At 36.6% G+C, this 12,438-nt stretch overlaps 2 protein-coding genes across 2 annotated transcripts; both read right to left on the minus strand.

Annotated features, from left to right (window-relative positions):
• Nucleotides 1–3,459: 3,459 nt before the first annotated feature.
• Nucleotides 3,460–7,562, minus strand: LOC143605137 (receptor-like protein EIX1). The gene is made up of 2 exons (XM_077081362.1): nt 5,800–7,562; nt 3,460–5,430 (listed from the first exon to the last, which is right to left on the minus strand). The coding sequence occupies exons 1-2, from the start codon at nt 7,318–7,320 to the stop codon at nt 3,502–3,504; spliced, it is 3,450 nt and encodes a 1,149-aa protein (XP_076937477.1). The 5' UTR covers nt 7,321–7,562; the 3' UTR covers nt 3,460–3,501.
• A 1,497-nt stretch (nt 7,563–9,059) lies between these two features.
• On the minus strand, nt 9,060–11,524 carry LOC143605135 (zinc finger protein VAR3, chloroplastic-like). The gene is made up of 6 exons (XM_077081361.1): nt 11,124–11,524; nt 10,213–10,330; nt 9,716–10,125; nt 9,519–9,635; nt 9,227–9,343; nt 9,060–9,153 (listed from the first exon to the last, which is right to left on the minus strand). Exons 1-6 carry the CDS (start codon nt 11,522–11,524, stop codon nt 9,060–9,062), a joined length of 1,257 nt encoding a protein of 418 aa, XP_076937476.1.
• Between the last annotated feature and the right edge of the window lie 914 nt (nt 11,525–12,438).

Consider the following 12,438-nt stretch of genomic DNA (forward strand, 5'->3'; position numbering starts at 1 on the left):
GAGGGGACCTTAATAATTATAGCCCATGGAAGACTTCACTAAGTCGTTGTGAATGACCAATGCATGGATTGTATCCTAGCTTACTTTTTTGTTTTCTCCAAAAGTTTTATTAATTTATCATTAATACATCATGCATGGATTGTATACACACACACAAACGAGGTAAAGAAAATAATCTCAATACATCATGCATGGCCTAGTCCTACGCTCCTACTGCAGCTAACATTCACAAATGCATACATGCATAATACATATAGTGTTGATCCATATATCATGTGCTGCCGTTTTAGAAAAGATATATTAAAATAGGTTTACTCACTTTTTTTTTTTTTATTTATTTTGGTAACGGCTAGTGGCAGCGTGCAATGGGAATAAGTATGATTTGTTATGACTTAAGACGAACAAATCATATTAGACTTTAAAAGTATTTATGGCACATGGAAGACTTTTCTTTGCTAGAGTAATTTGACTTCGAATGCCAATTCCAAATGAACTACATGCAATTCAACGGATATATATGACTATTATTTGTTTTCCAAACAAAAACCAGTACGTACCACTTTAAAAAGGTTGGTACAAATGTACAATAGATAGAAAAAGAGTTGCTGTTATTTTTTTTTTAAAGTATTTAGTAATTTTAAATAGCAAAATATACTTTTGACATGCTAACGCAAAACATAACAGAGATGTGAGGTGGAGAAGAGAAGAGGGCATGAAATTCTTGGTGTTTTTACTTTTAACGAGAGCAACGAATAAAACATTTTTGGTGTTTTTACTTTTTTTGTTTTTGATTTATATTTTGAGTTATGAATTTTTTATTATTATTTTTGAAAAAAAATTTTTGAGGGGTTTTTGATCTTAATAGAAAACCCCTAAAAGAATTCAAAAAAATAATTAAAAAAAAATCATAACACAAAATATAAATATAAAACAAAAAATCTAAAAAACTAAAATGTTTCCGCCGTTATCCTCTTTAGAAAAAAAAGAAGAAGATTCTAATTCATTTGTCAAACGAACACATCAAGAATAGAATTGGATTTCAATTCCTTCAAATTCCAATTTTGTTGAAATGTTCTGATTCCAAATCCAATTCCTTCCAAATCCAAATCCTATGCAAATTCCAATTCCATTCCATTCTGTGAAACGAACGATCCGTAAGTTGATTACAGCTAATTAGTGATTAAAAATGTCAATTAGATTTTATATGCTTGTCTTTTATTTTTAGGAATATTGGTTTTAAATAATCCCAACTATGGCTATTGGTAAATATCAATCCCAACTTTACACTTGTCTGCTGACCGTCCCAACTATTGATGTAGTTGTTTTTAACGGGCCGCGACTAACGGATGTTAACTCTGTTAGTGATTTGCTGACGTGGACCTTCTTCTCCGGCCGCATCACGCCGGAAACTTGCCGAAACCTTGCAACTCGCATTCATTCTCCCTAATATCGTTACACCATCTCTCTATCTTTCCCCTCATTCGAAACCTAACCGACGTGCCGCCGTTGTTGTCTCCGGCGAAGTCCACCATTATCAATCGTGCACCATTTGAGGTAATTTACACATCATTCGACTCGTTTTTATTCTCTTAACAAAAGCCCTATGCTTATTTTGTAAATCGTGTAACATTGATTTCAAATTTTTGAAAATAAAATCGGGTTTGGTATATAGGGATTGGCCATGAAAGAAGATGAAATCTACTTCATTTTCTAATTTCCGATGTCTTTTGAAGAGGGAGGGAGACGGTGTGACGATTTTAGGGAGAATGGAGGCAAGTTGCAGGTTTCCGGCGTGATGCGGCCGAAGAAGAAGGTCCACGTCAGCAAATCACTAACGGAGTTAACATCCGTTAGTCGCGGCCCGTTAAAAACAAATACATCAATAGTTGGGACGGTCATCAGGCAAGTATAAAGTTGGGACTGACATTTACCAATAGGCCATAGTTGGATTATTTAAAACCAATATTCCTTATTTTTAAGTGAATTGTTTATTGATTTTCCTTGAATTATTTGATTAGGGAATATTAAAATATTATAATCAAAGCTTAAATTTTGGTGAACTAGCGGAATCGTATCATCCAAGTATAAACTGATATGACACTTGGAGGCTTTATGTACTAAGAACGTTCACAAGAGGTGTTTTTTAGATATGTTTTTGAGAAGAGAAGGAGAGTAATTTGGATGAGAGAGTGTTTGATGTGGAGGAAAGAGAGTGGATTAGTTCTTTCTAAAACATCCAAAAACAAGTATGTGAGTGTTATTAGCAAAGGGAAGAGAGGTGAGAGAAATAATTGGTAGCGCGGATGTCACCTGACACACCAGAAACACCTTATAGAAATGGCTTATTGTGGATGCTATAATGCCTTTAAAGAAAATACCATGGATTTAGGCCCATTAATAATGAGTCCATAAAAGATGGATTAATATAATGGTTATCCTAATAAAGGCTAGTCCGCTAATAGTGAGTCCATTAGGGCAAAGGCAAAGCCCAAATACTTTCCAAACAAAAGGAGAGTTAACCCAACAAGAGAAGGGGCTCCCTCAACTCTCACTAGCTTACTATCTTATATATTGACCAACCAAACACTCACTTTTTTATCAATAATTCACTCAATTTCTCTTGTCATTCATGTGTATCAAACACCATCAAACTCTAACAATGGCTACACCTCTATGTCACATGCGATATAAGTGAGGGTTGTTTGCACAACTACAAATATTGTGAAAACTGCAAAAACCAATCAAAATAATCCACTTATTTGTGCATTTATCTAAAATTCTAACATTAGCCGTAAAATACACCAACGTTCATTTATACCTGAATTGATGTGCATTACTTATGTGTATTTGTATATTAAAAACCATTTAGTTTCCGTTTTTTCGTTTTTCTCAATAGGTTCGAGTCGGTTTCAGAGCAACCCCTGGTGATATTTTTACACCGGCCAGCTTAGTTCCAGGTAAGCGACATTTGGGTTTCTATGATGAATTAAGTGGCTGCTATGATCAATTTAGAGATAGAAAGAATCACAGAGGAAGAAGAGTAATTTATGATTTTATGACTGAGAAATTTGCTGTATTATGTATAGATTTTGCAGCTGAGTCTAAAGAACGAGAAAGAATCAGGAGATTGGTTATTTGAACAATAGTTGCTGCATACCTCTTTTCGGGACTGCTTTTCGGTCATCATTGTTGCTGTTGTTGCTCGTTTATTTATTTTCAAAATTCAACTGCAAAACCGAATTCAAATTAATAATGCGTGAGACTGAAACTATGAACCGAATGGCATTCAAACAAATAGCAAACTTGTTTCCGTCACATGATTTTTATGGTATGCTTCTGATCTTCAGTCCACTTCTTCTGTCGCCTGTATTCATAAGTCTCATGTATTGCAATACCTTATCTATTTATATAAATCACACCCATGGTTGCAGTTGTATAGTACAAACAGAAGGATTTAAAAGCAAAATTATATTTTCATACAATATTATAATTTATAAGAACTTATTTGACTTCTCTGCCCCTTTTAATCTTGGAAACTCTCACCGCAACCATCATGAATACCTTATCCATTGCTTCCTCTGCAATCATAAAAAGCTTCTGTCTCCATTGCTTCTTGAATGACAGGACTCCAATAACACCCCAAAAACCTGTTGCAAATCCGCACGTTATGTCCAAATAAAACCATACATTATTTGGCTTTTTATTGCTTGTTATGGTTGGTGGTTTTTCGTGATTGGAGCAATTATTTGGCAGAGGAGCACCACACAGATCCCTGTTACCCGCATATATTGACGGGTCGGTAAGTGTTTGCAATTGATTTCCGGTTGGAATTCTTCCTGACAAGTTGTTGTGTGACAAATTCATAAAGCTTAAAAAGTTCAAATCTGCCATGCTTGGAGGGATCGTCCCAGTTAAATGGTTGTCTGAGAAATCGAGAGAATTTAAAGCCTTCATCTTTCCAATGCTATCTGGAATACTCCCACTCAGATGATTGTGAGACAAATTGAGACCCATCAACAAAACAAGTGCAGTTACCTCAGGAGGGATTTCTCCGGTCAGTTTATTACTTGAAAGGTCCATGTTAACAACTAACCGCATCGTCTTTGTGTATTCAAGATTCGTTCCTTTCATGACCTGCATCACATTAATGTACTGAACCATAATCCTATCATCACTGTACATTCCCTCTTGAAAATCTTGTTGTCCATCGTCAATCATCCCACTCAATTCTCCAAAACAATGAGGGATGGATCCTGTTATGTTGTTGTGTGCAATGTCTAAAATATGAAGATGCGGGAATTTGCATAAAGATTGAGGAATACCTCCTGTGAAGCTGTTTTTATGCAACCTGAGAATCTTCAAATGTGTAAGATTTTCTCCAATCCATAATGGTATGCTTCCAGAGAATTCGTTATCACCCAAATCCAAAACAATCAAGGATCTCAAACTGCCAAAAGAGAGTGGAAGTTCGCCACTGAAGTTATTATCATTCAGTTTCAACCATTCTAACGATACAATGTTTCCTAACGAACTTGGAAGAACTCCAGACAATCCATTTGAACTAAGTATAAGCATTGTCAGGTTTTGTAGATTCTCTACACAATCGGGAATATTTCCAGATAACCGATTACTGGAAACATCGAGATGTCGCAAGCGTGCACTTTGGCACAGTGACCTTGGAAGTGACCCATTGAAAAAGTTGTCATGTAGAAGCAAATACCCGGTATATTCGCTAAAACGAAGGTTTGTCAAAGATCCACCGAGGTTGTTATGAGAGAGATTTAATTCATCAAGCATGGACATCTTCCACAACCCTGTTGGTAGAAGTCCATGTATGCTTGCATTAGACAACACCAAGCGCTCAAGCCTGTTCTGAGTTTGAAGCCACCATGGAAATCCATTTGTAATGTTGCAGGATTTAAGGTTAACAGTTCTTAATTGGAATGGAGGAATCCACTCACGTGAGAAATTGAAGATCAGCTTATAATTAGAAGATGTATTTAAGTTCTCCAACGTCGAGAGGTTAGTAAAATGGGCATCAGAAACCACTCCTTCTAAAGAATTATCTGAGAGATCTAAATCAACGAGTTTACTGAGTTGCCCAATTGAAACTGGGAGACTTGTTAGCAAGTTTGCTGACAGATCTAAATATTCTAATGAATCTAGAGTTCCTAGAGATGCTGGGACTGGACCTGTTAACCGGTTTGATTGCAGACTCAACCAAGTTAAACCTTTTAATCTTCCAAATGATTCTGGGATTGAACCAGTTAAAGAGTTAGACGTGAGTTCTAAGACTCTTAAATTGGTTAGACTTGCAAGAGATTCTGGAATTGAACCAGTCAAGCTGTTTTCCGAAATCTGCAACTCTCTTAAGTTGGTTAGACTTGCAAGAGATTCTGGAATTGAACCAGTCAAGCTGTTTTCCGAAATCTGCAACTCTCTTAAGTTGGTTAGACTTGCAAGAGATTCTGGAATTGAACCAGTCAAGCTGTTTCCCCAAATATGCAACTCTCTTAAGTTGGTTAGACTTGCAAGAGATTCTGGAATTGAACCAGTCAAGCTGTTTCCCAGAATCAGCAACCCTCTTAAGTTGGTTAGACTTGCAAGAGATTCTGGAATTGAACCTGTTAGATTGGTTTCCATGAACCCCAAGACTCTTAAATTAGTTAGTCTTCCAAGAGATTCTGGAATTGAACCTGTTAGATTGGTTTCCATGAACCCCAAGACTCTTAAATTAGTTAGTCTTCCAAGAGATTCTGGAATTGAATCTTTCAAACTGATTCCTTTGAGCATCAAGACTCTTAAATTGGTTAGTCTTCCAAGAGATTCTTGAACTGAAAATGTCAAATTGTTTCCCCAGAGCTCCAAGACTCTTAAATTGGTTAGTCTTCCAAGAGATTCGGGAATTGAACCTATCAAACTGTATCCCCCGAGCCGCAAGACTCTTAAATTGTTTAGTTTTCCAATAGATTCTGGAATCGAGCCATTAAAATTATTGATATTTGAAAGCAACATCTCTAAAGCATATTGGGAACATTCAGACGTGTTTGATGATGGAATTATCATCTCTTTTCCAAAATAATCAACTGATAAGCTTAACTCCTTTAGATGGCATTGTCTCCAGATTCCAACAAGCTCAATGCACCATAAGTTGTTATAAGAAACATCGAGCTTTAGAAGGTTAGGCATGACAGGAATTGACGAGTTCAAACAGTTAAATGAAAGCGAAAGGACTCTCAGTGAGGTGATGTTCATTAATTCAGATGGAAATTTTCCTCCAATTGAATTCTCGCTAAGATCAAGATACTGTATGTTAGGTAGGGCACTGAAATTAAGATAAGTGGGTGAAAAATGGGCATTGTTAAGGCCACACTCTGACAAATGCAATTCTGATAAAGAAGGGAACATGTTTAGCAGCTTTAGAGAGTTCCTTGCTAGACTAAAATAATATGATGAAAGATCAAGGAATGTTAAGGATGTCATGTTCTGCAAAAAGTGTGGGAGTTGACCTTCAAAATGGTTGAAGCCAAGATCAAGATGTTGGATGTTGGGAAGTATTTTACTTGAATTAAGATGAAGACCGAGATTAACATCAGAAAGTTCACAATATTTCAAACTTAGGTATGTTAATGAAGGAATTATGTGAAATACCATATCAATATTTTTTGCATGAGAAAGATTCACATAACTCAAGTCAAGATGATCGAGTGAGGAGAGGCTAGAAACCCATGACACATCATTTGCAATGAGCCCTTGTGGAAGGTCATAACGTGAACCAAGATCAAGAACCTTCAAATTGGAAAGATTTCCAATGTGATGGGGAATAATGCCACTAAAGCCTGCATAAGAAAGATTGAGGTAACTTAGTTGCTTGAAGGAGCCAATGAATTCTGGAATCTGACTTCCTTGAAAATAATTCCCACTCAAATCCAGATGCTTCAGATGCCTCAACTCGCCTAAGTATGCGTTCACCTTATCGCCTTCTAAGTAGCATTCTTCTTCTTGTTCTATGTAGTAGTAGTAGTAGTAGTAGTACTCCTCCATAGCATTCCCGCGATTTCCCCGGAGATGGAGCCCAACAACATTTCCGGTGGCGCCATCACAACGGACACCTTTCCACGAGCAACAATTAGTGCCGACCCATGATGAGAGCACCCCGCACTCATCGTTAATGCTATGTTTGAACTCGAGTAGCGCTTGTCTCTCTTGCTCATGGAAGCTTCTTGTTGAATTTTGAGCACCGAGACATGTATATTCGGTTGCCACCAAAAACATGCTTAAGAAAACGAGATGAAGCCCCAAAACCCGATGATTTCCCATCGTTCAACCTCAACTTATTAGAAAAAACTTGAGTCGAAATATGAGCTTGGTATAATGAACAAAGTGCATGAAGTAATAATTGTGTAGATGGAGGGGACCTTAATTATGGCCCATGGAAGACTTCACAAGTCGTTGTGGATGGATGATATATCAAGGCATAAATTGCATCCACAAAATTGCTTCCTTCTATCTCATCTTGCAAAACGGTCGTGCTAAGTAACGGGTCAAAACGAGCTGCCTTAGAAAAGTATGAAAACATCAATTTTTATTCGGGGTCATAATCTGGGCTGTCATTTCAGATTGTATGTATTAAAAATGAGTGAACCCGCTATTTTTCTTTATAGCGAATGGAGGCAACAGGTGGAGATGACACTACTGACGGCAGCTTCATGGGCCGTGTAGGTGGCTTTGGGGGAGGGGGGGGGGGGGTGACAACTATGGCAGTGTAGGTGGTAGGGGTGCTGTCAACGTGGTTAAAATTGAAGATGAATTTGTTAAATTTGTTTACAGTCTTTTATACGCCTTTGACCAATTTGTTGTAAATTATCTAAGGTTCAAATCCGGATTTTAATTTTCATAGCCATAGATCCTTTAAAAATTCCATGGTTCTATTAATATATATACTTAATTGCTCAAAGTTGAAAACACAAAATTTGTTTATTGTATTAGAAAAATACTTGGGCGTAAGCCTGCAAGTAGAATACTCTCTGTCTTCGACCCATCGAGATTCATATTAGGTCCAGTCGAATGGCATTATACCTACATAGGCCAAGCCATAGCCATAGCCATAGCCATAGCCAATCTGGTTTTTGAGGGGGAAAGGATCATGTTTGATCAGGTTCAAACCAGTTTGGTTCGTGTTTTGGTAGCAAAAATATTTTTGTAACGAAACACCCATGTCACTCTACCAATGTCTACAACTTTTTGCCACATGACACATATATGGGTGGGTTATTTACATAACTATAAATATTACGAGAATCGCAAGAACCAATAAAAAATAATTCATTTATTTATGTATTTATTTAAAATTCTACCAATGTCATGTATATAGACTTGAATTGAAATGCATATATTTATGTGTTCGTATATTATAAACATCTACACTCATGCATAGATCCATTATGATTATCTGGTCGACAGTTTTACACAAGTGTATAAAACTTGCTATGAGTAATAGCGACAGGGGAGACAGCAGGGAAATTAATTAGAGAAAAAAATCAGTTAATCTTTTATAACTATACACTCTCCACAAAATTGCAATTATAGTTGTTAAACATTACAATTAAATGTAATGTTATGACATTAGACAACTACTGTTACATATTGGCCCTGCTACATTCAACCCGCTAAACAATGTTTTTTAGTCAAGTAAAACTTATGGTTTCCTCCAAATCTGTTATTGATATTTAGCTTCTGCATCTTTCGGCCTTTCACCATTGCACTTCCGACACACAATATTTCCGGCATAGTTGAAGAAATCACACCTTTCCCAAATTAAATAAAATATACATTAGACCGAACACGTCACTAAACATGTAAAGTGTAATTTACTTTATTACTTAACGCACTAACACAGGCATGTTTAATAAATGGCTTACACGACATATTTAACACGGTTAAATATAACCAGTTCAACATGTTATGTCGTGTCAAACCTTACTGGCACCGGTTATAGTAACCGGTAGCATTTTGACAGATTCTTCCTATTTAAGCAATTAAGAAAAAAAATTAGGGACTTACGAGGGACACTCACACTCTCCCTGCCTCTTGGGGCGCTGCTCTCGGCAACGAAAACACTTTGTGTTGCTAGCAAAATTCATAAATTGACACCTAAACAAATAATATCAAAGTTCATAGGTTAAAAACTATTTGTATATAACAAACTGCGTTATAAATTTCTTACTGTGGGCAGTTCCAGTCTCCTTTCTTCATTTCAACATCATTTGTTCCAACCCTCTTTGGCCCCTCGGTTTTGCATTTCAAGCACCGAATGTTTCTCCAAAAATTCATAAAATTGCATCTACAAATTAAAAACATCTATTTTAGTAAACATGCAATCATTAATCCAACTATAAGTTCCCTCAAGTGATGTTTATTATTAAAGAATTATATTTTCCCCTTAAAACATAATTTGTATTTAATGCATAACACAAACATGAATGTGAAAAGCGATAAAACCTTATATACAAACTTACTGAGGACAATTCCAATCGCCCTTTTTCATTTCAACATTGTTGCCACCAGCGTTTTGAGGACCATCTTCGTTGCATTCACGACACTTTTTATTTCTAGAAAAATTCAAAAAATTGCACCTACAAAAAAATTAAGCAAATTATGAAATTAAATTTCAAAAAGCAAATAAGTAGGGAAAATGATTTCGACATAAACTCACTTGGGACACAACCAATCTCCTCTTTTCATATCAACATTACGCGGTGACTCCCTTTCCGTTATTTTAACAAACGGTACCTTTCTAACAGCGTTTGCAACCGGTTTTTGCAACTCCGAATCCCTTTCCGTTAATTCAGCAGATTGTGCCTTTCTAGCGACTGTTGCAGCAGAGTTTTGCAATTCCGGGTCAACTTTCGTGTCACTAAGCTCGGTCAACTCCAAAAGCAACTTCTTAGCAGATGCTTCAACAAGTTCCACCCCCGAAGGCTTGTTATCAGAACCAACAAATGGATTGAGTGCATAACTTAATAAAATGCGCACAATATCTACGGTTCGTGCATCTGACTCACTGTCTTTTAGTATCACATAGGCTCTGTCACATGATCCTTTAAAGACACATATACCACATACCTATGTTTAAAATGTAAAAATACCAAAATTAATTAGAAATAAAATGATTTTAAATGTTTAGACTAATTAATATGAAAAATAAATTACGTCTCCTTCGTCGAGCTGTAAATGTGATCGCAAACGTTTCCCGGAATTAACGGTCTTCCGGTTAATATTTGGACAACCTTTTTCCACAAGAGTTTGAATATCTTGCATAGATAGTGACCTGCAATGTAATAAATAAACATGCTTATGTTATTTTATTTTTTATCCTTAATCACCCTAACACGATGTATTAATGCTTAATTAACTATAAGCATAATACAAGTATCTTATTTATGATCTTTAATCAGCCTAAGACTACAGATTTATGCCTAATTAATAAAGGTTTCAACCATGGCCCGTTCCTCAAATCAAATTAGACTTTTTTAGACAACAGGTCAGTTTGGGTCTACTCAAGTTAAGCAACGAGTCAATTTGGGTCTACTCAACACAACTCTGATTTCGCATCCAGCACCGCCACCCCAACATCACTCTGTTGTCGTCGCCGCTGCCACCACCAGCTTCACCACCCCGCCGCCACCAACACCCACCCCACCATAAAATAATGTAACGGATGAACTAATTTTGATACTTCTATTCTAAAACGATTCAATTCAACCCGAGTCCAGGGTTGTAGAACTCGCTAGGCGCTGGTTGGCCAGTGGCGTACCTACTAGTGATTAATCAGATTGAATTTCTATATGTATTTTTTCAAATATATATACAAAATTTTATATATATGTATATTCAATTTTGACCAAATAGTTATTAATAGGCGATTAGTCGTTCTGTACCAACTAGTGACAACTGATAAATTGGCACCGAGGCGTGATTCGCCAGAACCTGTTCCGGCCAGTCGGCCAAACCCGCCCAGTTTGCCAGGATTACTAATTAACTAAAACAATACTATAATAAATAATAAGTATCTAATTAAAGATTGAACAAATACAATACATTAAGATTGAACAAAGTCTTACTTGAATAAATCAAAGCGGTCACGACCAAAACTGAGGCAAGCCTCCTTGAGAATAGTCATATCCTTATAAACAGAAACCATATCACTTCCACCAGCTTCTTCTTCATTATTAATGTACCCCTTTGACTTTAAATGGTCAACGAAAGACACCCACTCAGCCCACGGATGCTGTTGTTCATAATCTCCACTTGTTTCACTTTCACCGGTGGTGGTGGTTTCATCGGTTATTGCGGAAGCAGAGGATGATGATGATGTGTAGTGACGTAAGCGTAGGGTTCGGGAAGATAGGGATTTAGTGGGGAACTGAAATGTTCGTAGAGGGTGGCGGTTTACGGCGGCGGTGACGATGGCGTTGGTTTCGAATAGAGAGAGGAATCGTGTTATTGTTATTGTGGTTGCCATTTTTGTTGTCAGGGGGTTTGAGGGTTTAAGGTGAACAGGATAATGAAAAAGGGTAATTTAGTCATTCTTGCTTTTTAACAATAAAGAATTATATTGTTAGTTGTATATATATTTTTTTAACCACTAATAAAACCTGGCCATCCGGTTATGTTACATTCGTTGGGAAAAGATATCCATGTTTGTGATTGCAGACAGCGCCGGTGATTCATCTCGTCATTAATTTCAGGAGAAACCTACCGTCCGAGAACTCACTAGCTCATTCATAACATTTTTGTCACGAACGAGACTCGAACTCACAACCTACCACAAGAAAAGTCATGGGGTTACATTTGACCAATTAATTTTTGTTTTATCAAGGTATATATAGGAGTGCTACTTCCAAGTGGTTAAGTGTTCTAATCTCGTTAAATAAAGTTGTAGTTTTAGAAGTAGAATTAACGGATGTGTGAGTTAGATGCACTTCAAAAAAAAATTAAAATAATTTTAGTTTTTAGTTACACCCAAAAGGGGCATTAGGGATTACAAATTCTTTATGAAGTATAAATAGCCAATTATAAACAGAACCTCAATGTGATACTGGGTTGTGCTTCTGGTATTCAGATGTTTTTATTATAGCAACTACTCGATTCATCATCCAAAATTAACTATACTGACAATTTTATTCTTTACATCGTGATATATCGGTTTGTCGTCCTTGTACATCTTATTTTAGGCTTTTAGCATTAGATGACTCATAAATAATTAGACCATGGGAACCCAGTTTTCAAGGCTTTTTATGTGGTCCTTTCATTATCATCACTCCATCAATCAAATCAGCATTGCCTTATAAGCTAGTATATCCTCACATAGTTGTCCTAAAGCCCCATGTATCACATTCACTGCACTATACACCAAGACACCATCATAATTACTCT

The sequence above is a fragment of the Bidens hawaiensis genome, unplaced genomic scaffold (genome assembly GCF_021521415.1).
Source record: "Bidens hawaiensis isolate Kalapana, Puna unplaced genomic scaffold, B.hawaiensis_p1.1 tig00068068_1, whole genome shotgun sequence".
NCBI classification, from domain to species: Eukaryota; Viridiplantae; Streptophyta; class Magnoliopsida; order Asterales; family Asteraceae; genus Bidens; species Bidens hawaiensis.